Below are 27,257 nucleotides of genomic sequence, written 5' to 3'. Positions count from 1 at the left end.
TTCCACATGCATGGCTTGTCCATAATCCCCTTCTCGGGTAAATTATTTAAATGTTTTGGCAAAGGATTAGTAAGGGCTTCAGCCCGAAGTATGACTGCGGGGAACGCATGCTCACTGCTAGAGAGCTTTAGCATGATGAAACATAAGACAGTAGGAAGGATGGTAGGAAATCTTCAGTAAGTGTGATGGAAGTGAACTAAGATCTGATATGAATGCTATTTTGAGTCTATTTCCTGACAACTTGTCTCTCTTTGGATAATATATGGAGTTGCCTATGGGTGTCAGTGGCACAGCACTAGTTTACATTGGCAGGAAAGCAGAGAATGTGTGCTTCTGTGTGCTTTTCCATTGAGACTGGATGCCTGTTTAGCTTTGCATTGTGTATGTTTGTCTTGTAAGGTCCATTTCCTCTGACTGTTAGTCTCTTAGCTACCCTGCCAGTAGAAAATCTCTTGTCCTGGGGAGGAAACATGACTCTAGTGGGAGCGCCTGTAGGCCCTGAGGTCCTGCTGGCTGCCCTAGGCATGGGGCTTAGTGCACCTGTGTGCCACTTTGCATCTGAGAGCAGTAGTAAGGCCAGTTTTCCTCTCTTCTAGTGAAGAAGTGGGATAGTGCGGCACATACAGCCATGCATGGACCTCTGAGAGGACCTAAGCACTGGAAAACTTAGATACCCAGGGCCTTACGTGGGTGTTGCCACCTTGAACTTAAGAGCTAAATGTCCACCTCAATTCTTCTGCAAAAGTTTGGGTTTTCCCAGAGCACAAGGGGTGCCAAAAAGTGCCCAACAACTCAAGGCTCCCACAGGGCTCTTTCTGCACCTCCATGAGGATTGGTCTGTCAGCCTGTGGGGTACATGTCCTGAGTTGATGGCAGTAGTGGCTGGAGATGCCCTGACTCTCAGTGATGGCAGTCAGGGCACTGAAGCTCAGAGCCTGATCACAGTCAGGCTTCCAAAAAGTTGTGTACTCCTGTTCAGCATTACTGTGGCTGCCACTGTCACAGCATGGCCCAGGGTGCAGTTAGTGCACAGTGAGCTGCAAGGCACTTTAAGAAAAGCACTTTAAAGAAAACCCAGCTGTATTTTTAAATTTCTCATTTGTCTCAGATCATTTTTACCTTCTCTGTGGCGCTCCTTTAAAGCTAATGGCAACAAAGGCCGATGGTAGTTTCCCTGCAGATGGCCTATTTGATTTGTTTGCATTGCTGTTGTAGTGCAGGTAATAATTAACAGGTGGGTTCAGGTCTGTGCGGTGTCCAGGCTTTTGTTTGAGTTGGCCACTGCTCTCTCTGAGTAGTGTTTATACAAACCTACCAGTGGCTTGTTGCTCTGTTCTATTTCCCTTTGTTCTCCAGGATTGAAGCCTACCCTGCACAAGAGCCCAAAGTGCTCCATTGGGCTGCGTTTCATCAATGCAGGGCTTGAGGCCTGCTGCCAGCGCTGCCTTTTAGGAGAGGCTGGTAATACTGAGTGGCGTCATCAAAGCCTACAAAATCCTTGGCTCTTGGCATCTTGGGCACCTCTGTCTTTAGTACAAGCTGGTTACCTAGGAGGCGGTCCTGCTCTGCAGAACAGCATCTCTTTAATGCCTGTGGAGTTGGTAGCCCAGCATTTGGGTTAATACAAATGTCTTCCATGTGCAGAAGCATGGAGGTAGCTCAGCTTCTTTCCACTTTTGTGGAATTGAGTGCAACGTACTTTATTCAGCTTTACATGTCACAGTGCAAATATTGACTAAGTAAATCAGTAAGGAGTGGTTTTGCTTCTTAAGGCAGAATGCTGAACGTAGTTCAGCATTAGTTAGTTGGCTATGATTAGTTCAGCTATGAATGCTAATTGATCTCTTTCAGATCTGCTTATCTAGCAGATTCCTGAGAAAGTTGGCTTCTACTGCACAATTGAAAAAGGAGAGTACCACAATACCTTAAGGAGCAGCAGAGAAATGCAGCTCCTTAAGTGGATGTGGCTGTAGCTGAGACACGGCGTGGTCTTGGTGATAGGCTGAGATTTTCCACCAGCTCTGTCTGTTGTCATTTATGACATAAAATCTGGGGGAGCTGCGGGCTATTACAGAGGGACTGGTTAACCTAACGCATTCGCGTTCAAGAACCACAGTGGGGGTGATGTGTAGGACATGTACCTGCAACACGAGCTGGGGAGAGCGACATGATGACAGATGGGAAGTGCCACTCCAAGCTGCCTGTGGGCAAGCAGTGGGGCTGCAGTGCAAGTCATCTCCCAGGGCATCTGCTGTGAGGGCTTGCTCACGGCATGCTTTTCCTGGCTTGTTTGCTGTGCAAGTACTGCATATTTGAGTCAAAAGCCCTTGCAAGGTGGAGGACTAGGCTGAGTGAGATCCTTTAGTGTATGAAGGAGCTGCAAGAGTTTTATAGATGTTTACTGCAAACTTTTCTTTCATAGATGAGAGGACAAACCACACCCCAGATCTGTTTTGTTTTGTTTTTTTTGTTTTGCTTCCATTTATGCAGATGTAAATTAGAAATAAGTGTTAAATTAATTGTGGCAAAAGCATCATGCATGCAAGATGAACAGAGCAAAACCACCCTCCTCGAGAATGTCATTTGTGCCTCCTGGGCCACAGGGAAATTTGCAGGGCTGGTATGTTTGTATTTGCTTGTGCAGGAGGCTGTGGATGGGTGAGGTTGCTCAGAAATTAAGGATTTCACAGGGAAAGATCACCCCTTGCCTTTGGCTCCATCTGCTTTACTGGGGATAAGCTAGGGAAACCTGTCTTTGTTCTTTGTTCCTTTTGCCTGAACACAAAGTTCAGGAGTCATGCTGTTTAACTGCTGCCACATTTTGTCTTTTCCCAAATCAGTGGTTAATTTTTCTGCAGTGCACTCAAAAACAACTTCCTGAAGAGCCTTATACACACCAGCAGTCTGAAAAAAGACTGCACACTCCTGCTCATGCAGATGGTATGTGTCTATCGTACTGCTACCCAGACATCCAGCCTGATGGTAGTGCCACCAAACAGAGCCAAGAGCCTGCAGCTGCAAAAGCCAAGGCTGCCCTGCAGATTCCGCCTCTTTGTGTATCAACTGGAGAACCCTGTCAGGACTAGCACAGAGCCTGGCAGACTGGTCTCAGTGCACAGGGCTGCCAGTACTCCCAGCAACCACTGCCAGTGTCCAAAGGCCACCCAAAGCTGAGGTTGAGGTCCCTGACTCCAGCTGACTCCTAACACCCTGCTGTTACCTTTTTGCCTTTTCTAGGTTTCTGCCAGCCCATGGCCGATGAGCCTACCTCCCCAAAGAAGGCAAAGAACATCCTGGAGCACCTCAATGTGGAAAGCTGGTTCTCATCTCCTGACCCCGAGTGGGCCACTGTAAGGGTCATCCCTGAGGAGGAAATGACAGAGCACAACCTCCTTGCTGTTCGAGTCATGGTCACCAGTGATGGAAGCAGGTACTTGAAAACAAAAGTAGACCTTAAAAAAAAAAAAAAGGCAACAAGAGGAGGAAAAAAAGAGAAAACAGAAAAACTTCTCAGAAAAACAATTGTTCTTTACCACAGCCATAAATCCCACCAGGCATATGACTCACTTTGCAGGAAATATTCAAACATTTGCATCCCACACAAGGGCCTGAGTTAGAGAGAAAAACATTACCCCAATCGTCTCGGGTTCAGCTATTTTTTTCCAAAATCCTCAGAGATCAGGCTCTGCTGTGGCAAAGGTACATCCTGTAACCACAGTCTTCTGCTACCTGGGTACCACCAGGCTGCAGCCTCAGGACGTCTCTGGGTATTTGATGGCCTGTCCACCCCTAAGACATCTGAAATCCGACGGCTCTCCAAGAGCTGTCAAAGGAAGTCTGTTTTCTATTTAAGAACAGTGATATACTGGTATTCTGGACAGGATTTTGTGGGAGTTCACTCTTGTTGTAGTAAAGATTAGATTGGTATCTTCCAAGTAAAGTAGTTTTCCTTACTGACAATTAAAGAAAAAAACAACAAAGCAAACCCAAAGTTATTTGAGTTGCAAACAGAGCTATTACTCTGCGAGGGAGATGGCTCCAAATCTTGAAAACCTTTAAACACTCTCTCATGGTAGTGTGTATAGGTTGTTGAGGACAACTTCTTTAAAAATGAAGCTTTCTTCTGTTCTGTGTGGGAGTTTGAAACGATATTTGTGTTCTGCTGCACATTAGATTGTTCTTTAGGGACAGGATTAATCTCTGCTGGCGTCTCTCCCCACAGGAAAATGAGAGCTCAGGGTAGAGTTTTCTGCCTATTGGACAGATCTTGCTGCAGCATGTCTGTTCGTGTCCACATTAATACCCTGAGGCGGTTTGTGTCTCACACATGAGCAGCATGCAGAGAGGGGAGCCAGCTAATCTCCCTGATCTGAGGGATCAGCTCCTTTTCCTCCAGCTGTGACAGTCCTGTGTTTGCAGAGAGGTTTGCGCCCTGGTTCCTGTCCAGGGTGACACTGCTGTTGTCACTGGAACAGTGTGTGTCAGAACCCCTGAGATCAGCCTCCTGCACTGCCTTCAGGGACCATGTGCTCTTTCTGCTCCAGCCAGCGAACCATTGCCTAAATAGGTCGGGCGAGTGAAATAGCAAGTGACAAATGGCATTGCAAGGTCTGACAGAGTATGTAGCCAGAAAAATTACCGGCTTGGTCAAACAGCTTTCAGTTCAAGCTTTACTGTTTGTGAATAATGACTGCCTATCAAGCAGAGCTCAAAGGAGGAGCCTCATCCTACTGCACTTATGTCCTTGCCAGCCAAGGGAAATAGATGTTTTGCTCTTTAAAATAGAAATGTGCCTATCAGTATTTGTTGCATGTCTTTTTTCTTTTGTGTGATGCTTGCCCAATATCAGTGTAGTATCTTGCAATCTCAACTATCAAAGACTTACATATATGAATAAGTGTGTGCATATATATAAATATAGGTATATAATATGTATTTAAGTGTATATAGTATAACCATCAGAGGAAACTTGCTAACCCTTCAGCTCTCTCCATGCCACTTGGATCTGGGCAAAGCAGGTGTACAGGGCTGGCTGCTGCTATGTATACCATGTGTACGTCAGCTTCAGACTGTGCAGCCAATATCTGAATTGGTCATGGGTGACACAGTCTCAAGTTATCAGAAATTGCTGCCCAGCCTGAGCCAACCACAGAGGTTTTGTTCCATCCACAGCCCTTCCTTTAGCATGTCTTCCTTTGTTGTGTGGGCTCTATCCTGGGGCTGTTGTAATTAATCTTTACTTTCTACAAGTGAATGCTACATAAATATGAAGCAGCTTTCTCCCATCATGCTAACATAAGAAGGCATGAGCTCTTTTTTTTCAAGTGGAACTACTAGTCATCTAGTAGTCATCAACTACTAATCATAATAAATATAAGAATTAACTTAGCAACATTGTTTTCATTAAAAATTGGCTGAATTGCATGGTGGCACACTTATTTATGGTAGTGGGATTGTGGCAACATCAGAAGGCCTGAAAGTGCGCACTCCCTACAATTTGGCTTTGAGAGATTAAAGAAATTCTGTTATTACTGGGAAAAAAAAAAAAAAAGAAGACTAATAACTGACTGCAAAGGTCATTCTCCCGCCCAGAGGCAAGGTCACAATGCATGTGTCACTCTGGGTTTTTGTGTGGCATACTTTTAATTATGTTCACCTCTGGCCACTCCTTGCACTTGCTATGCTGTCCCACGGCTAACTGATGTACTGAAGCCAAGGCTGTCTGCAGCAGGTGAATTCCAGGTACTTTACTGAATGCAGCAATCATGGGTCTGAATCTGGATAGCAGAGATGTTGCGGGAATATGGATTTGTGAGCTGTATTGCATCCACAGTAAACTACAGGGTTGCAGTAATAACAACAAAAAATGCAAAATTAAGATGCCAGCTCTGACTGCAAAACCTCTATTTCTCTATAGACCGCACAGTTGTCAGCACTGATGCTGATGCATGTTGCAGAGAAGGGGAAATGAACACCTGCATTCAATGTGCCTTCTGAACTGCCCCATCTCTCTTTCTTTCTTGTCCTCTTCTCCCTAGCTCTGAGGGGGAATTTGATTTTAATGGCAACTCCTCCAGCTCTGATGTTAGTGAAAGACAGACCTCGTTGCTGGAGCCCCCCACCTGCCCAAGTCCCTCGCGCCGCTGGACATTGCTTGCCAGGAGCCCCATGGCACCGGAGGAAAGCCCCAGGGCATCCAAAGTCATTGATGGTAAGTGGCATCTCCCACATCTGGGGAGCTGAAATCAGGGTTGAAGGGAGAGATTGTGAAGGAGAATCTGCTGCCAGTGATGTGGCCAGGTTGTATTCTTTAACGATGTCTTCACTTTGGAGGATTTATGCCTTTTGGGTGACCTAACTGTTCTGCACATTCCTTTCTTCTTTACTCGTTGGTTGAATCCTAACATTTCTTTTGGTTGAATTGCATCCAAACACATACAGTTTGCTGCAAGGCACTACCAAACACAGTGCTCCTGGGACACCTGAGGCAGTAGCACCTCACATCCAGCCTGTAGGGTGGTGAGCACTCTCCGTCTGGTAAGACCTTGGGATGTTTTTAGCAGCCTATGCCATATTTGTGGCATTAACTAAGCAAGGGCAATTTTTGGAAGCACTGGAAAGCTCTGCTCTGTTTGGTTCATTTATATTTATATATAGCTGCTTGAACTATTTGTGTCCACAGAAAGCACAGTGAGGAAACTGGTGGGGAGGCAGTTGAGAGGTTTAGGGGCAGTCTGCTTCCAGGGGAAAACTCCTTTCTGGAGCTGGAGGTCGGGCCTCCATGGCAAGGACTGCCATGTTTTAGGGCCTCGTGATGATGCGTTGGATCTGTGGAGAACCTGCTGCCTCAGAAAGTGTCTCCAGAGCTCTGCCAGGAATGGCTGCACACCCTCCTGAGTTGGCAGCAGCGGTCCATGGGCACAGGCCTGCCCAAGGGCTGTCCAGCACTTTGGGGCAAGGGCGGCTGTGCTGGTGCAGTGTGCGGGTGGAGCAGGGGAGCAGCTCTCTAGTTAGCACATGCAGGTGTACACAGGGGAACTGGTTTGGGGGACCTCCCCCCAGTGCCTTCAGCCTTACGTCCATATTGTCAGGTCATCCCATGCACTGATAGCTCATGACTGGGACTCTGAGAAACTTGATGGGGCTTTGGATTTGTTAATTGCATTTGGTGTTACTGCTCTTCTCCACGTGGAAAAGGATATTTTGAAAACAACTTTTATGTCAGATCTTACATGTTCCTCAGCAGTGGTGATTCTGACTTAACTGTGTGTTTAAAATGAAAGAGTTATGTTAAACACCAGTGTTCTCAGCATCCCTGGTGGGTTTTTATACCAGAGGTACATGTGGTGCTCAAGCATCCAGGTCCTCTGACTTCTTGTCCAGGGCTTTGGGCAGCCCACAAAGGCTGCCTCCTTTGTGTGAGGAGCCTTCTGCTGTGATGGAAGAGCTGGAAAATGATTTTTACTGCAGTAAAGGGCCACCAGTATTCATTCCTTCCCGCCTCTCACCACCCCCGTATGTGCATTTTTAACTGAACCGAATAAGGGGATTTTGCACCGCATTTTAAATTGACTCCTGAATAAGGAGGCCTTGTTTCGAGGGCAGAGGCCCCTGTGGCCCCGCGCACCGAGGCCCTTTCCAGCCCCGCAGTGCCCCCTCCCGGCCGACCCCGTGCTGGGGTGAGCTGATGTCTCTTTTCTGCTTCTGTTCAGTGCTACAGAGAGCCAACAGCTTCCACTCCACTGCCTTAAATAAATATCAGAGTTGGAGGAGAAAAATCCAAATGAGTAAGTACAGCCTACAAAGCAATTGCTTCTTACTTGCACTGCATCCTGTATCCTTCCTCATAAATGTCTGTTTCTTCATCTCCTTTCCTTTAAAAATTGTGAATTGGAGTTGCAAGGTGAGGAGGCTAGACTAAAACTCAATAGATATTTTATTTCCACTTTCTTGTCCTGAAAAGATCAAATTCTCCTTTTGTGTGATTGCTTCTGTCTTTATGACTAGTAAGGGAAGCCACACATCATTTATTTCTCCATGTCTAATTCACATTATGTCTCCTATTCATTTACCACTGTAGCACCTAGATAATAAAGTAACCAGCATTACTGGTTCTCTTCTGACAGTTCCGTATGATTTGGGCCGAACCTTCTCTGCCCATGGCACTCAAACAGGAACATGCTGAGTTCAGTAGCAATCAGGTCTGTCTGCAATTCACCTCTGAATCTCAGGGCAGTCACTTCTTGCATCCAGGGCTATGTCTAAGCAGTCTTCCTTCTGGGCTGCCCAGCCCTCCCCAGTGAAACCACCGCTGCTTGTAGCAGGGCCAGCCAGCCGCCTCAGTGCAGCTCTTCTACCTGCAGGACTGGCAGGGAGCTGGGTGCATTTACCAACATCTCCTAAAACAATTCTGTCTGTTAGACTGGAGCGCTGACAACTTGAAGTATAAAACAGATAATATGCAGGTATCCACCGTGGGAAAAACTTTACATACTAAAAAAAAAAAGAAAAAAAAAGGCAAGATACATCTACTCCTAGTCCTGGCACCAGCTTCACAACAATGTCTGATACCTTCAGCTGCACATAAATGCTGCCACTACACACCTTGTGGTCCTTCTGGTGCCACATGTCTGGGATAGCTCATTAAATCTCAGCAGATGGCTCAGAGGACTACATCACGATCTGAAGAAGATAGTCCCACCAAGCTCAACATCCCTCCAAACAGGCTGTCCTCATAGAGGCAGCTTTGGCAAAAGGACAAACAGAAAAACCAGGATGGGGCTGCGTTCCCTAGGATTAACTGCACCTCTGAGGCACAGGGAAGGACTTGCTCTCTGAGAGCGATTCATTCATTAATTTTGATTCATTTTCAGCTTGTCAATAACTGTATTACCTAGGGTTGGGTTTTTTTTGCCAATTTTTTTTCCCGTTGTCTTATTAAAACATCTTGTGCCTCCGAAGGACTCTAGGGGGAGCCAGAAGTCTTTGAGAGGAAAGCTACAAGCTGCATGAATTTGTCTGAACTTCCAGTATGCTTTTAAAATGAGGTGTAAAGTACATTCCACATATACTGGGAATAGAATAAAGGCACTTTTTACTCTCTGGAGGAACACTGTAAGTCATAGTTTCTATATTTAATCCACTTAATATTTAGTTACAACAATTCATATGATCATCAGACACATTAAAGAGAAATCTGTCTCTTTCAGACTTACTTCCCAAAACACATATGTTTCATAAATAGCATGAGGTATGCCGCCAAGGAAAGGAAATTGGTGTCATTTCTATATTGGCCAAAGATTCAGGACAGGATATTACCTTTCAAAATCTGTAATCCCCATCTTGCATCCATAGACAGTGCTGCACTCTCATTTGTTATCTTGGTCACAGTGAGGAGCCTTTGTGCCAAGCAGATTTTTGTAATGCCCTAGAGACTGATTTATTTTTTTAAATCATGTTTTGAATGTTGAACTGCAAATGTAGGTTCAGCATGTCACTGGGAATAAGTCAATTATCTCTGCACAACAATGAGCTAAGACGTTGTGTGAAGTGATACTCTCACATGTACAGGCCCTGTCATTCACTAAAGCACCTCTGCAGGAGCTGCTATGGGAGGAGCTGCTGTCCCACGGAGCCCTGGGGCTGCAGAAAGGGGAAAAACTATTTCCTCTGTTATATGTGGTAATGGAAAAGCCAGGCTGGGGTGCAGTTTTTTTCTCCAATCTCACAAGCGTTGGGGAGACCCAGGGGAGGACATCCCCTGGCTAGGGCAAACCTAGGAACTGCCGGAAGATGTCCATCAATCTGCAGAGCTGAATGGGGCAGGAAGGTCACAGATCTGCAGATGTCCTGGGACATGTGGTGAAGGGAAAGGAAATCATGTTGTTAGTGGAAAGTAAGAACTGGGGTAGGATGAGATAGTCTGTGAATGTGAAAATGGAGGAGCCCAAGTTTTGTTGGTGTTTTTTTAGAACACCACTACTGGGCTCTGAATGTCTGAAATTATTTGAAAGGTCTGTTTCTCCTTTTTCTTTCCCCTTTTCCCCCTATCTAGAAAACTCATCTTGCAAAAAGATATAGCAAGACTGGCTGCAGATCAGAGTTGTGGTATCCTTTTTAATTGGGTGATAAAAGCTGGATTTGTCTCAGTTCAGCCCCTTGTTGCTGGTCTCTACAGGAGTGCTTTAATGAACTCCAGCTCACCATCTCTCTCACTTCTTGACTGAGCATTAACAACTTGCATCAAGATTGGGAACATACAAGTGAAACACCAAGAGGAAAGGAAATTTGGGCTCTTTCCCTATCTTCTGTTTTCTGAAGCCCATATGCAGGAACAGTATCCTGTGTGGTGTTTTTGCCCTGTTGTAGCTTTTAATTTCTGTGTAGGAGAACCAGTGTTTGCACCGGGAGCCTTTGTTTCAGAACTAATAGCTGGGTTTTTGGAGTTAATAATTCAACTATAAATATACTTGTCACGTCAAGACTTGACATGGTATTATCTTGGGTCAGGCTTACTTTTCTATCATCCCAAGGCTATTTATTATGTCCGTTTCTCACACACACAAATATTAGATCTGCTGACTCCATTCAGATGCAAGTTACTTACCTACTTCTTCTTCCAGTGATAGTTTTGGTTCCAGACCTTTGGAAATTAATTATTCTGCCTCATCCTAGAAGAGCCGGCATGCTGTCCTTTGGCCTGACTTAAGAGACTGAAGAATTTCTTCTGTACTTACTGCTTGTAGGTGATTGCCTTTCTCATGTCTCTTGTGTTCAGATGGCCATCCCTCTCAGAACTTACCTACTTTTCTTTGTTTCTCAGAACTAAACAAGGCTTCAGAAGTAGCTGGTTGTTTTGATTGTCTCTGTTTTGAATGTCTGAAAGCTCTTTTAAGTGCGCTGATTTTTATAAGAAAGTTTCCCATTACTCAAAAGCTGTTTCAGTTCATTCAGACAGAAAGTAGAAAAAGAAGGTTCGTTGGTGAAAATGTCAACATGTATTATGTATAGTGTGCACACATGCAAGAGAGGCTATAAACTTGATTACTGTAGGTCAGCTCTTCAGGGTACAAGTGTATCCAGATGACTAACTTTTTACTGTCATTCTTTAATTGTGAACTTTATTTAAGATAAAAATAATATAATACAAAGGTAAAAACGTGTGTCTTTGGCAGATTTCCCTCTACTGTCTAACAAGAAGCCTGGGCTATGCTGGAAGGACAGCTCAACCAGCTGTCAAAGCAATCCTGGAGAGGATCACCCCCAAGCACAGGTAAGAAGGAGAACAGAGCAGCACAAGCCTAACTACTCTTGGGACATGTTTGCTCTCAGCAGGCTGAGTGTCCTCTGCTATTTCAGATAGTTTTGGTCCTCACAGGCAGGAGCTAAAGTTGGAGTTATACTTTTGTTATACACAGGGAAAAGATTTTGATGCTCTGATTGATATAACCATACCCAAATCATGTGGCAAAGTCACTTTTTCTTCCTGTGTGTGTAAGACTTTGATTGTCCTGAGATTTGGATACAAATGTGTTATGTCAGCCAACACATAGGCGTCACAACTTGCCCTTCTCTCACAGCACATGACTTAGTTGCCACTGAGATTTGTTTTGTGCCACAATTTCCTCCCGAAGAGCAAACCCCAAATCTCTGATCCTCAGTACTTTGGAGCTGGCTGTTGGTCTGTGCACAGTCTCCTAGGTCTGGACAGGAAGTGGGTCTTCACATGGTGCATGTTACCAGCAGTGAGGGGGTAAGATGATATCACTCCCAGGTCACTTATATGTAACCTCCATTGCTGTATCTCTCTGCTGGGAGGCAGAGCTTATGTGGTGGGTTAGATCTGAGAACCACGGTAAGACACCAAGAAAGGACTTACATAGTGCTGGCCAGGGGAACCTAGCACTGGAAATTAGGGTATTTTAGTGTGGTATTTTAGCCCTTAGTGTGCCCATCTCTAATGTTTACTGTTGCATCCATTGGGCAGAAGATGCCTTTTCCTAATTTGCAGTAGGCATTTGTCTCCATACATCTCACAGCATCTTCATCTTACTTCATGTCTTAGGGTACACTTTGTATTTTCTGCTTTTTTTTTTTTTAAAGGATGAGGAAAAGTGGGCCTGTTGCAAGTATGGCACTGCAGCAGCAGTAGTGACCAACAGTCCTAAGCAGAGCACAGTCAGTCCCCCTTGCAACTTGGAGCCAGGCCATGTCGTCTGTGTCCTAGCCTGATGTCCTTGCTCTTGGGTCAGAAGTGATTGGAATTGCTTGACCTCAGGCTCTGTATTACAAAAAAAAATCAAGTCTTCCACATCCGCAGTGCTAGCTGTATTCTGGTCTAGGACAATAGGGCCAGGAAGGAAATATTCCAGGAGAGCAGAGCAGCACATGCTGTCTGGTTGCTGTTCACAAGGAGGGGTGAGACCATGCTGCAGCTTCCACTCGCTATGCAGTACTTGAAAGCCTTTGTCTTGCTCTTATGAGAGAATTTAAGAAGGTGTTTATGTGTTTATTGTTGTTTATAACATTTTTTTCCTGAGATCCTGGCCAATGTTTATTTCAGTCATCAAACACAGCTGTAAAGTAGAGGGTAGTCACTGTTACCTTCCTATGTGTCTAGGAATTGAGAAGTCTGATTATTGGCTATACCCATGTGAATTTGGGAGTCTGGCACAGAACTGGAAACAGACATTAAATATTCTAGCCAATAGTTATCATACAGTATTGGGGATAAAATGCCCCACTTTTAAAAAGTTAAAAAATCTCTAGAGTTGTTCTTTTTGTAAAGTAGACACTTATTCTTGTTACTATTTACAGAAGATTTCAGTGCTTGGAATAATGAATTTAAGTCTTAACCAAAAGAAAAGTCATCATAAAAGAAAACTAATTGAATTGTTTAAACTACCATCTTACATTTTACAGTTATTTCTGGGTCACTTCATCCATTACAACCTGCATTATGTGAGTATGCAGTATTATAAAAGCAGTTGGAGAGAATGGATTATGGCCGCATGTGCTTTCTGTAAATTCTAACATGATGCAACAGAAATGCACACAGGAGAATAGAGCAGATTCACTTTTGGTTATTTTCTCATATTTAGGTCTCTTTCTTTCCAAGAAAAACATTAAAGGCAATTCATAAAGAGATGGCAGATTCTTAGTATGAGTTACATTATTTGTAGGCTATTAAATCTTCCAGTAGAGCATTAGTTCTCCACTCTTAGAGAAATATTATTCTTTTATGGAAAAAAAAACCTTTTTTTCTTAGTTTATTGCCATTTACATGTGTTCGTGAATGGATGTACACAGTAAACATGAAAATTAATTTCTAGTATTAAGTTAAGATTGAAATTGATTACAGTATTACATAAAAGATGCACTAAACTGTGTTTATTTCCACTGGCACAGTTATATTTTTTCATGCATTTAACAGTTGGCTTCTTACAAGAAACCACCAGAAGTTACGAGGGGACATGTCAAACCCTACAGCCCTGAATTTCAAAGAAAAGCCAGAGAGAGGCCTCGAGATGTCCATCCCCACGTGCCTCGTTGTCCATTTCAGAGCAAGGTCAAAGGTTCTCCACAGATCTCTCCTGGGAATGGGGCATGGGCTGCTGGTTTTTCTGAGCGTGAAGATATAGATGGTGACACTGGGACATATACAGGCCAGGGCTGGAATGAAGTAAAAAAGAATTATACCTCTGAATCAGAAGATTTTAATAGGAATACAAAAGTGATGTCATCTCTGCATCTGAAAGAAAAAGATGAGAAAAATACAAGGCACCCAGAAGAAAAGCTTGAGCAAGAGCTAAAGGAAGCAAAAAAAAGGCTGGTTCTTTGCATAGAACAGCAAGCCATATGTGATTCAAATGAGGTGTACTTAGGTGGAACCACACTGCAGTGTCAAAACAAAAAAATGCTGGGGATTTCAAAGGAGAAGGATACTGAATGGAGAAGAGGTGTTTTCAAGTCACCTGGTTGTCCTGTGCCTCTCTTATTTGTAGATGATGTGCCACCAGCTTTGCCAGCTGGCATAGAAGATGCTTCGAGGAGTCCAGATAAAACTGCTAAGGAGCATTCAGCTGGCCGGCCAAAATCACCACTGAGGCTCATTGCCAATGTGATCAGGAGGTCCATTTTGGAACCTCTAACTTCATCTCCAGAAGGACTAAAGCAGGATTCAGACAGCAAAACCAGAGCCTCTTCAGAACAAGCTTTCTTCAGCTTCCCTAGTATTCGTGGCCATAGGAACACTAACAACAACAGAGCAAGTAACAGTCAGCCACAGGAGCTTCAAGTAGGGAAGCAGGCAGGAGAACATTTAGGATATGGGAGCCTTCTCTCAAGTTCTTCTCAGTTTTCTGCCAGCTTTGAAGAGAGATCTCCAAGTGGTTACACTAAGGATGTGTCCTTCCCAGTCTACAGTCCTCACAGCAGGCCTTCCAAGACCCCTAGTATACCTCAGAAACCAACTTGCACTAGGATGGAGGATGTCCCAGGACTCCTAGAAAAGTTCACTTTTAATGAAACTCCTTCAGTGGCTTCCAGGGATGATGTATTAATATGTAATGAAAAGTACCCTCTTGCTTCATCTCAGGAACCCTGGAACACCCCTAAGGACAGTCTGCATGACTCTGCACAGAAGGGTAGTCTTTCACTCTTTGAGAGACTAAGAAGTAAGATCTGTGAAAGAGAAGGAAATTTCTTCATGTCATCTCTGCCTTTCATGAAGGACCATTCTGCAGAAGACAGGCTACGTTATCCTTCCACAGGTGAGAAACTGAGTGGGATTATTTATTCCTAGCACTTTTTATAAGATTGATCTGTTGTCATGTTTTATGTTTCTTTTATAGTTACTGTCTACATAGGAAGGCTTAATAAATCTTCCTTAAGGTTTTGGAGTTGTTTCTGGTTTAAAGCTGTTGCCAGAAGTAAGGTGAATACGCAAGCAGTGCACAGCATGCTGGACCCATGTTTGCTTACTTCAGATGTATTTGAGACAGGAAAACATGCTGAAGTAGGAGCAGTAGAGCAGAATGGGATGGTATGCAGAGCAGTTGCTGTCATGACACTGAGTGCAGTGTGGAGTATGTTTGGTATCTTCTCCATGAGAAGCTCAGGTACTGAAACAATTGGGCTGCAGTAAGAAGCTTTGCTGCAGATGTCCCTTCAATCCTGCTTACCATCACAGTGACCAATCTGTAGGCATGCTTTTGGGAGCGTTGTGATGTCATTAATATCCCCCACTCCTTTTCTTGAGAGGAGATAGCACCTGTTGCTAACCTCCATGCAATTCCAGCCCAACTAACAACAGCTTATCAGTGCCCTTATCGTCTGCACTCACCCAGCACAGGGACACAAGAGACGCACACCATAGGGTGTAGCTCAAGTGCCAATTTAATGCTGTGCAACAACTACTTATATACCTTGATACGCGACCGCCCCATGAAACTGTGACCCGTCAAGTACCACCCAGAACCACCCCCTGTAACTACCACCCACCTTAACCCAAGTACCACCCACACCACCTTACTGACCTGCTATGACCTGTTTGCAAGTCTACTTGGGCAGTTATTAAAAGGCATCTATTTTCATGTTTGCTTGCAAGAGAAAGCTTAATATTAAAACTGCAGATAAGGTTAAGAAATATTGATGTCAGACCAAGAACAACTGGTGTAATCTGAGCGTAGGCTGAGAAAGAATTAAGTGCAACACACAGTAAGATATAAAATGAGGTAGGAGAGATACACCTGCCTTTTTCCAAAATCCATCTTTCCAACAGCCCACTGCAGAAGGCTGCAGTTATGTAACTCCATAACCTGTTGAATTTTATTGGCATTCTTACTTGTGTCTTATTTTATGAAATTGTAACCCAGATTGAGCATGAAAATAATGATCTGTATGTAAAATAATACTTGTACAAGTAATGGAGACTGTGTAAAGTTGCTGAAATGTTCCCCTTGAGCTGCCAGATCCCCTTTGTGATACTCACTGAAATTGACAGAATAACTTGGGCTCTCATTCCTGGACTTTTAGATCAGAGTCTTGGAGCCTCCTTATCTTGCAACTTGCAAAACCACACTTTCCCATTAAGCCAGAGGATGTGTTAAGGGCTGCCCTGAGGCCACAAAGTATTGGTGCTATTCACACGTGTCACCCTATGGCCTTAAATGAAAAGCTTTTTCTGAATCTGTACCAAGTCATCACCTGTAGACTAAGCCAAGTTGACTTGTTCTTAACTAAATATATTACAGCAACTGATACATTCAATTCCTACAAGAATGGAAAAAGATTCTTGTTAGGTTTGAACAATACTGTACTTTATTTGCATTTTTAAAATTTTGAAGACATGATGATTTAATAATGTGCTGCATTCTTCTTCTGTGCAAGCCGAAAGAGGAATCATTAAATTATTAGTCACTGAACATGGGCATTGCGAATTCAATTCAGAAGAAAAAAATGCAGCTTGGATCTAGCCATTTGCCCAGTAATCTGGCATCTTCAACATTTCAACACTGCAGCCCCTTGAACTTATTCAAACATTCATATTTTGGGAAAATCAAATTAGTAGAGAGCCAAGTGCTTGCTCTCTGAAATGTAGTTTGCCTCATCCTGGCACTTGTCTGAGGCCCAGGCTTGGCAAACTTCAGTCATGAACTGCCGATGAGTTTGTTATGTTACAAATCTTGATTTTTATTTTTACAGTTTACCATTGATCTTAGAAAATTTATTTTCTTTAAAAGAAAAAAAAATACAGCACCTTTCAAGGAACAGTTTAATGAGACTTGGCTTGTATTCCTCTTGGTTCTTTGCAGTAGTGTTTTTCTGTCTTATTCAGGGCCAGACAGTCTTGTTCTGTGCAAGTATGCTGGGGGTCTTTCACTACTCTGCTGATTTCTCTCTCGATGGGATGTTGGTTGTGGAGGCAAAGAATGAGCTGAGTAATAAAAGTCACTGGGATTGAGATGAGACTGGAGAAGCTCATTGAAGAGAAATCCACTGAGGATTATCCAAGTGTGTAGAAACCATGTTCAGTTCAGAGAGCTCCTGAACTGAAAACGTGCTTGAAGGCTGGGTGAGTTATTAAGGGGACAAATCACACATGACTGCCCAGTGTTTATGGTGCTTTTTTAGACATCCACTGTTGGAGGGAGACGAGAAGGACCTTCAGTCCCATTCCACACAATTACTTCTATGTTATGTTGCTCATCTTTCCCTATGCCTTATCTGTTACTTCATCTGCAAATACATGTCCAGATGTCTTCCTTGTGCAGTTGACTTCTGCATTTCAGACTCAGATGTCTGTCCAATCTAAAACTGTATTCCTACCTTCTGTCATCTCCTGCCAACTGTTCAGCCACCAACTGAAACTCAACATGATGAAAAAGACAGCAGCAGATTGCCTGTCATTCAAGCTTATTCCTGAAGTTACATATTCCATATGAGTAATCTCAGCTTCTTATCCAGAGTTGATTTAAAGTCTTTCTGGCTAACACTTTCTTTCTGTTTTATGAGAGTTATTTCTCCTTACTAAAGTAGTGGGAATTCATGGACTGATTTCAGTGAGAAATTGTTTTTTAAAAAAAATCCTATTTGAATACACAGGTGTCCCCAAACAGCCAGGTGTTCTAATTTGATCAATAAAACCGGTCAGTCTGGTGGCTAACTGATCTCATTTAAGCCCACTTGCCCTTTTGAAACTTAAAGAAAAATAACAGCCAAAGACCTGTTTTACTTATAGGTATTAAAAATCTTTAATACCACAAAAACAACAACAAAACAGCTTAGAGAGAACCAGAACAAGTCAGTTTGTATGACAGAAGTGCAGTTACTATAGCATCTGCCTTCTCTTGGTGATGGCTGTATGCAGTAGCCAACTGTCAGGTATGTTTGCAGTGAGATACAGGGTTTAGAGTAGGAGTTGCATGAAAACATTTTTAGAATTGTCCTTCAGAGTAGATGAGAGTTATTGCAACTCAATTTATGGCTGTTTGTTGTTTACATGGCTGATTTAATTAAGCAGAATTACTGGTTCAACTGATTAACAAAAAAACTAAATATATTATGAACTCACTTTGCTATTTTTTGTGCACTTTTAGGTTGAAAAGGGATTATTTGCAAATAGTCTTGTGCACAGTTCCTATTATTGCATCTTTGTACAACTGAAAATGTTTGCAATATTTGTGTCAGCTAGGACACTCTTATTTCAGTGATTTCATATTTTAGAGAATGCTAGAAGATTAAATTACATGTCTGAGATCCCAATAAAAATCTCTGGAAAAGCAGAGGTCTGGAGCCAAATCGCCCTTGATTTCTTCTTGCCTTTCTTTCATCTCCTACCTGATGCAAATTCCTATCTGGCTTGGGACACCACTGCCCTAGGAGATGTGTCCTTTTGCTTTTCTCTTCTGTAAAACACTGAAGTACTCAAGGGCCATGATTAACTCCTATAACCTTATAAAAATATGCAAATCCTGGACATTTACATAGGAAGCCGACAGATTAATGTAACATTATAAAAATTCTGCTATAAAAATAGTTCCTGTTTCAAGAATTTCGGTGTAGTTAAACCACAGTCATTAGTGTGACACAAAATTCTTCCAGGAAGCAGAGGTGAGCTGTGATATGCATAATTTCTGCAGTGGGACTTCCTCTGTAAATCTCCAGGATGGTCAGTAGTCAGCTTCCTCCTCCTACTGAAGCTGTAACTTTCTCAACATGTCTTTATGACACTTCCCTCTCCAGAGAACCTCAGGTTTTCAGAAAAACCAGTAGCCTGGATATTGAGAGGGATTTGCAAAAGTACTGTACATGAGTCCACATGTTCCTACTGAATGCAGTGAGGGTTTTCCTACTGATGGCATCCAGCACCAGGGTCCTTAGGCCAAAACAAAGTATCTTTGAGACTCACCCTTAGATTACCAAGCTATAATGTACTGGCTGTAGAAGAAATTGTAGCTTTACAGACATAGTTCATCTTGTATCTTACTACATGCATACATGAGGATGTCAAATCCCAGTATCAAGAACTGCAGACTTTCTCCAGCTTTCTACTCTGAGATGTATTCTGTGTAGCTGTTAGAACCAATTACAATTAATAATAGTAACAATTAATGGTGACTTCCCTGTGACTTGACAGCTGTATATTAGGCATGCTGGTAATGTCTTTTGATGGCACTCCTATTAGTTACTGTTAAATATAAGGCGAGAAAGATTTAATAAAAATTTCAGAAACATATGTTCCTTTCCTCTCTAATGAAGAATTAATAAGATAGCTCACTGTTCTTGCCCATCCAAAGACATGTTAGCTGGGAAGGAAAAGCTCTAGTATAACATAGATTAATTTGGAAGGGAGGGAGATGGTTGAGTTCTTGAGAAATAAGGAAAGAATAACTCCTATTTTGAAGAAATGAAATGGAGGAAGAAAGAAAGACAAGAATAGTTGAGTCAGTATTTGGAAAACATGTATGTCATTGAGAGCTTCTCAGTGGCTAGCAAGCCTTAAGGCTGGGGGTACGTGAGGAGTCGGGAGCAGCCACTGCCCCCCTTCCCCTCCTCTTTATCTAGTGAGGATGTATCAAGCTGTAGCCCAATATGTAGTATGAATTTGAAGAGAGTATTTGAAGTATTTGAAGAAAGAAATTACTTGTATCTAACTTAACTATGTCAATTCTAAATTTCAAATTTAAATGAGCAATTAATGTAAAATCCCGAAGTAGAACATTGCCTGGAAATTCCTGGTCTAAATTCCCACAGCTGGCAGCAAAATTTTCCACCCCTCTGGAAAAAAGGTAAATGGAAAGCTTAATGCTCAGGCATCTATAGTAGAATAGGTAGATGCTGTAATGCAGAACACTGGTTTCTTCAAAATTAGAATGATTTTTTTCTAGTTCTGCATAAAGCAGTTTGTTCATTGAAGTATTTTCTTACTATGCTCGTTATTATTGTCTTGAAGTTGAAATCAGGACAATTTCAAGTATGTTTTTTCTGCTCTTTCCTGGAAGAAAGAAGCCAAGCAAAAATAGTTGAGGTGGACACAGAGTGGCTGTCTGCCTCTTCACTGCTGGAAGTAAGGCACTGTTTCACTAACTCTATACCCCAAAATGTGGCAGTGCCATGCATCTGAAAGCCAAAACTTGCCTTCCTTACTCCAGTTTTTTCACTATTCGCTGTGTGTTTATGGGATGTCTCTCTGGAGCACCAAGGTTTTCAGTTTTCCATGTTGTATTAGTGGAGAACTTCGGTGATGTGAAATATGCGCGCAGTGCATGTGGCAGAAGCCATAACCCAACACACACAACTCAGGCTATGGGACAGTGTGTATGAGTGAGTTCCCAGGGCTCACCTTCCTGGAGAATTTGCAGGTGGAGAACTCCCTGGCAGCTGCTTCTGGTGGCCACTGACTCCCAAGACTCTGGATGCAGCATCCCTTCACAGGCTGTTTAGCTGTTTTGGAGCAGCTTAAATAGCTTTTCTCTGCAGAACAAAGTGCTGACACATGGTTCTCTTAGCTGACAGGCATTGACATGGCTGTGGATGTGAATTTATTCCATGTCCTCATGCTCATGAGATAACTCTTGCTGAAGGTCCTTGGAGATGTCAGCAATCCTCTCTCCATTCCAGAAAGACACACACCTGAGGAGGGGCAGGTGCCTCTGGTATATTTCAGCAGTCTATTTTTCTCTAGACTTTGTAACACTGCTTAAATTATTGATGTTGCTCAAAGAGAAGGGCATGGAGAAGCCATCGCTTATTCCCAGAGCAGGGAGAAGAAAGGGAGCGTGTAATTGCTTGTATGGCCAGCTCTCCCAGGGCTCCCCAGAAGGTTTGCCCATTGCATATTATGGAATTTGATTTCACCCTCAGTGTGACTGCAGGATAGCTACTGTGCTTGTTTGGTTGTACAAGGAAATGCAAGATAGGTGAATTAACTCCTCAAAAGAAATAGTGAATGCAATACTGCCCATGCCTTCCTCTGTCTCCTGCACTGGCAAGGCTGGCTGTCCCTGCTGTCCTGCCAAAAAGCCCTTGAGCTTGCAGCTCCACTGAATGCAAGGACTGGGTGCTTCCAAAAATGAAATGTTTGGGGGAAATATCAGAATTTTTGTCTCAAATTACTTGGATTTGCTCTAATTGCTTTACCTCTTGGGATGAACATGTTTCTTGGCTCCAGATTTTAAATCGGGATTTGAGACAAAAATGCCGTCTCAGGACCAAGATGAAGGAGAAGGCAAAAGAAAGAAGAAGCATTCCCACTTAACGAGTGGGAAGTGATTTTAATCTGAATGCAACTTGCACATAGAAAGCTAACTGTTACCTAGAAGATAAAAATAAATAAATAAATGCTGGCTTTAAATAATGCAGTTTCCAAGATGTTGCCCAGCTGTTAATCATTAACCCTGTAGCAGGTTGAATTGTAGAGACAGATGTTCCAAAAGCAATTTTATTTTCTTAAATAAAGAGAATGAAGCTATGAATTGGACAAATTAAGAAGAAATTCAAATATTTACACCCAGTTGAAACAAGATGCTGGGAAAACAGGCATTATAAAATTGCTGCAATTAAATGTAATTTAATTTGTAATTCTGAAAGCATGCTTCCTCTAAAGGCAGCCTTTGAGTTTTCCTTATGAAATGCATTGTTGTGATGTATGGATTTTCCTGACTTATTATGGCATTTTAATCAACAGTTCAATGATGTGATAATATTCCTAAAGCACAAAAATAAGTGACGTTTGTTTAGACATAATTAATTAAATATTTATGTTGCATGAGGCTGTGTGATAAAGCCTTGTTCTCATAGTCCATTTGCTTCTGATTACATTTGTGATTTTTTTCTATGACCAGACATTCTGACGCCAACTATTTTACACTGAGCAGATGTCATGTAGTAAAAATGGGTGCCAGATGCTACAAGCCACATAAGGGTAATTTGTTTAAGAGCTGGCTCAGACTTTTTGCATTCAATTACACTGTATAGTGAGCCTTACACAATCATTTGGGTAATATGGCTAACTTCAGATATGCATTTTAATGAATGTTGAATGCATTCAGAACAGCATGCTATGAGGAGAGGGCTCAAGGAATTAATTTATTTGTCCACAATACCTAAAAAAAAAAAAAAAAGACCAGACAGGGTTTTTGACAGTGACCAAAATCCAATTAACGCAGTGAGCCAAATTTCCAAATTGCTCTGGGTGCTGCTGATTAGGACCTGGGGCAGGTGCAAAGTGTCTGTATATGTTAAAGAACTGTATTTTTTGCCTCTTTAATGGCTTTGTTCCCTCTTCTTAGGATGTGAACTTCCACCTGTCAGGAAACAGACCACTGAGTATTTTACTTCTTCCTCTGATGAAGATGAATTTGAATTTAAGCCTTCATTAACATATAAGGTAACCTTTTCTTTGAAGCAAAAATGCATTTCTTCAGTTGGAATATATTTAACATTCATATGACTTTGTTCTAAAGCACTCCACAATTTCTTTAAATGGGGATTGGAACATTTTATCAGCGAGGGTTACATGCCATGGATGTAAAATACACTAAAACTGTGACAGATGAACATGAAAATTTCTTTCTCCTCCTTGAATCTGTAATTCCCCCAGGTTACACCAGTATTGATGGAGAAGGTCTTAATTGGACAAACAGACATGGTTAACTGAAACCACTTTGAAGCAGTATTCGTAAGTGGCTTTAATATGTAGCCCGACAAGCAAACCATTGAAAAAATTAAACCAAACAGATGCGGATTTCCCGTGGGGAAATACAACTTCATTTGTGAGGCAATACAGGCAGATTGCATGAAAAGCTCTATGTTTACCTTAATCAGCATGGCTACATGAGCTGGAAAGTCACACCCAGACCACGTGCATGGAAAGGACATGCTGTACACTGGCATCTCCCAGCCCTAACACAGCTCTTGTGTCTTCCTGGAGCAATGGATTTAAATCTTCAGTGAATTCTTGATACCCAACTCTGATCTGAAGAAGCAGCTTTTATTGCCTGAGTAGCTCATCAGATAAACATTTAACTTTTTCTGCAGAGGGAATATAAGTAAGTGGAAGTAATAGTGTAAGGTGGCCCTTTGATTTGTTGCCTTTTGAGGGCAAAAGGAGAGAATCGACTCTGGAGGAAGCAATGCAGAGCAAAATGCAGCAGTGTTTGGCTGCATATCCCACCAGTGATGCTGGGTAAGGATGCACTGAGAAGATGCAGAAACCCTGAAGCAAAGCAGATTTTGGAAAAGTTATCAACAAATGTAGGAGCAACCATCGTTTAAACTTTCTGTTATCCTGGAGCACCTTCAGTTCATTTTTAAGAGAAGACCTTCAGATATGAAATATTTCATGGCACATAGGCATTTTCAGTTCTCTTCCTCATACCACTGTTGCCCACTTTCCCCACAGTTTGTCTGGCACTGTGAGGCAGCATGGAAGTCCCCCAGCTCTCATTCTCTTGCCCACAGTAGTCTGCTCAGGACAGTGACGTTGGGGAAATGGGCTTTGACATGTGGCCAAGTCTTTCAGCTGCTTAGCTGTGAGATACCCTACAAACAGTGACCTTTAATAAAATTGATTGTTTAAAATACCAGTTACTTAGAAGCATGGGAGGAAAAAGGAGTGATAATCAATATTAAGACTTCTCAAGCTCACATGTTTAAAAAAAAAAAAAAAAGGAAGAAATTCTGCTGTGTTTCTATAAACTAAAGGAGTGCTACAGGGAAGATGGTATTTAATAAGGCAATATGATGGTGAATTAAATAAAACACACACACACACACCAAAAAAAAAAAAAAGGAGAAGGAGAGAGACAGGAGAGACAGGAAGAAAACTGAATAGGAACAACTTCCCAGGTTGCAGTGTTAGATGCACACTACCCACTCACCTTGTCTCTCTAAGTTACCTCCAAGTACCTCTGTTTATCCAGTGCCACTATTTATCACTGATAAAACTTTGTGAAAAAAATGCTAGTGGCTTCCTGGCCTGTTAGTTTTTCAGCCATCTTGTCTACTGTGCTCATATACCCTGTCTACTCCTGACTGAGAAAACCACAGCCTTGAAGCACTTTCAGAGAGTTTAGACCAAGAGCAAGGTGAAGCATTTCCCCAGCAGCCTTGCAGTGCCTGCTCTCTTCCCACTTTCAATTGCACTGCACAGGTGTGAGGTACAATCAAACCAGCTAGATTTTGGAAGACCCGTTTCTACATGTAACGCTCACTGGAACCATCAAAGATAACATTCACACCTCAGGCTGAATTTTCTACTCCAGCAGTGGGGTTGAGTTTTCTTATTCTGGTGCTTCTCACTGCCTGTGCCTGGCTTCTCCCTCAGGCACATAATGTCTGCACACGCCATAGGCAATGCTGCTTTGTGTACAGTCCTCCCTATCATTTGAACCTTTCTATTGGTAAAGACACTTCATGCTTGGTGTTGCAGAGGACTCTGTAAAGTTTCAAAGCTCATGTAGAGAAGCTTGAATATATTCCCTACACAAACATTTTCATTTCAGTGAGGTTGCCCAAGCAACTTACAGTGCCTTACTTTGCTTTGTGCAGGGCAGTTGGATTAGACAATCTCCAGAGACCTCTCTGAATCTTAGTGATACTGTGATTCTAGGAAAGGCTTGTGGAAGCATTTAGTGGCATACTTGTACTTTGATTGTTTGTTGTTGTGTTGGTGTTGTTTTTTTCCCTTTTCTAGGTTAAAAGATCTCTTAGAAGGAGAAGAAAACTGGAGAAGGAGACAAAACAGTTGATTAAACAAGAGGAGCTGAAAAGACTTCACAAAGCACAGGTGACAGTGTAGCTCACAAATGGACATTTTTCTCCCAGGAGTGCTTGGCAAGGATGGGTAGAAAATATCTCCTCTGCACCCTTACTCTTCACTAGAGCTCACTGACTACCACACTGAAATCCACCCAAAATATCAGGTGCAGTAAGATTCATGTGGCAGGACCTCACACCTCTGTGTGACAAGTCCAAGTGTGCCCCAGCAGATTGTCACAGCTTTGTAATTATGCATAAGTGCATGAAAAGGAGCACTAGTGACTGGCAATAGCAGTAGAACACATTTAATTTGAAGGACAGAGAGAGAAAAAGGAAATGTCATCTTCTGAGAAAGCAAGGAGCTCAGCCATCATCCTGCCATACTACCAGGACTCTGGTAAAATAGAGCAAGGGTTTTTGTACTCTCTGCCTTAGAGGTGAAAGCGAACATTTTAATTTATTAATTGATTTTTTTAAACACTGGTGCTAGGTCACTTCAGTTTATTCAGGCCCTGAAAAACAATCATATTTGTTGAAGTCAGAGTTCTACATCATCCTTGTTGTATTACAATAACAAGTGGATGGTTTTGGATGGATCCATGTATCTAACCTAAAGAAAAGAACAATTATGTTATCATTTTTATTTTGGCAGATGTAAATGATCCCAAAGTAAAATTATTTTCTTTTACTGCTTTATGGAAGTAATCAAGTTCAAACATTTTGAACTGTCTTTCTTGTTTGCTAGGCTGTTCTGAGGGTTGGGTTTGGTATGCCCTAGCACAGCCTGAAGTGGAAACTTCAGTCTTATAATGGTGTTTTGTGTCCGTTATCCATAAGGTACCTCTGAAAATACCTGCAGTATACTGGAGTTCTTTTAGTATCTGAGATACTTATCTAGCCATATTTCCGTGTGGATAGTGGAATTGTTAAATTGCTTAGGCGCCAAATATACTTGATGAGTTTGCATATCCCATGACTCCTCAGAAATCTCTTCTCTAACCGCTGAGGCTATCTTATGTCTCTGAATTCTTAAGCTATGTCTGCAAATTTTATATCTTTTCAATTTCACAGGCAATCCAGCGCCAACTAGAAGAACTGGAGGAAAGACAGAGAGCACTGGAGGTTCTTGGTGTTCAGTTGGAGAGAGAACTCAGAGGAGAATCCGGTAAATGAAGGAGTGTTTGTTCTTGATAATTTTGGGTTTTGGTTGTTTTCTCTGTTGTTTCTTGGTTTGTTCGTTTTAAGAAGGGACTTTTTTGGGTTTTTTTTGTCATAGAATTCAGTGCAAAATTTTAAATGAAATATGCAAGGAGAGAAATCCTTATTTACCCCTTTCCTCAAACTCTGTTAGCTCAAGCACCCTTTAGCTGAGCTCTGTACATTCTTTTGGTTATCTTAGATTTAGAAATATTTGCTTTGCTGTTGAGCATTCCCTCCCAGCACCCTACTCCCATTTTTATATATATGTTTTTTTAAGTCCCATCTTGAGCTTAGTTTCTTCTCTGGGAAGGAACCAGTGCAGTTTCCAGGAGCTCTGTCTTAGTTACCAACCTGACAATAGTCCTCACCTGGTAACAGAATCCTGGTACATGAAATGCCATTAATGCAATTAAGGTGATGACCATGGTATAGCAACAGTAGCCTGCAGTCCCACCACTCCAAATAGGTGAAAGATAATAGGAACATCATCCTGCATGAGACTTTCACTTGCCTGAACCAACAGTGCCAGGTGTCCTGAAACATAGTGCTCTACCAGTGCTCCCCCAGCATTGGCAGGGTGAAGCTGGGGAAACCTTCTGCGGCAGGGTGGGACAGGACAAAAGCGGATGAGGGAAAGATTTGTGTGTGTAAGTGGCTTCAGGGGAGCTTTTATTTCTGTGCCAAAAGGGTTCTGGGGAGCAGACACCCAATTGAAAGCATCTGTTTATCTTTGTTTTAGAAAGGTGAACCTTAAGCTTTTGGGGCATGCAGTTACGCAACGCTGGATATATTTTGGCACCTGACCTTGTCATCTTAGTTAGGAAACCTAGCAAAACCTCTACACACCGGATGTTCTAATGTCATATTTTTTAGCAGCTATTGCCCTTATTCTAACACCAAACTGTCCAGTTTAACAAGAGTATTTTATGTTTATTAGCAACTTTCTATAACTGATAGTTCTTATTTATTTCAAATGTTATTTAAAAGGCTAGAAACTATTTATTTTTCTTAAGCAAAAATACTACAGTTTATCAAATAGCACCCAATGTTTCTCATCTGTGAGAAACATTCCTAAGAAGACTGTGAGGTCTGGTATATTAGCTTTGTTCTTTACTATTGATTTCAGTGAGAGTGGCTGGTTTGGAAGCTATCAAAAATACGAGGAACTAGCTCTTGGGATAGATGCAGAGTACTGGGATGGATGGCCTAGAGCTAACTCTTGTTTTGCTGTTTTGACAATCACATTTCCTAAAGAAGGCTATCTGCCAAGAGATCGATGCTTCTCATTCTCTTCC

The 27,257-nt window shown here is 42.3% G+C and overlaps 1 protein-coding gene across 1 annotated transcript in view; it reads left to right on the top strand.

The window, feature by feature from the left end:
- LOC100541969 overlaps positions 1–27,257 on the top strand; it is a 77,095-nt gene that overhangs the window by 42,922 nt on the left and 6,916 nt on the right. The window contains exons 14-21 of the mRNA XM_010710994.1: positions 3,238–3,430; positions 6,039–6,211; positions 7,713–7,787; positions 11,175–11,272; positions 13,433–14,771; positions 22,293–22,390; positions 24,698–24,790; positions 25,834–25,927. Of these exons, the coding sequence (XP_010709296.1) occupies positions 3,238–3,430; positions 6,039–6,211; positions 7,713–7,787; positions 11,175–11,272; positions 13,433–14,771; positions 22,293–22,390; positions 24,698–24,790; positions 25,834–25,927 (2,163 nt within the window). The remainder of the gene's footprint in view (positions 1–3,237; positions 3,431–6,038; positions 6,212–7,712; positions 7,788–11,174; positions 11,273–13,432; positions 14,772–22,292; positions 22,391–24,697; positions 24,791–25,833; positions 25,928–27,257) is intronic.

Source organism: Meleagris gallopavo, chromosome 5 (assembly GCF_000146605.3).
Source record: "Meleagris gallopavo isolate NT-WF06-2002-E0010 breed Aviagen turkey brand Nicholas breeding stock chromosome 5, Turkey_5.1, whole genome shotgun sequence".
In the NCBI taxonomy this organism is placed as follows: domain Eukaryota; kingdom Metazoa; phylum Chordata; class Aves; order Galliformes; family Phasianidae; genus Meleagris; species Meleagris gallopavo.
The sequence above is the reverse complement of the archived record's forward strand: the minus strand, read 5'-3'. Positions and strand labels throughout refer to the sequence as shown.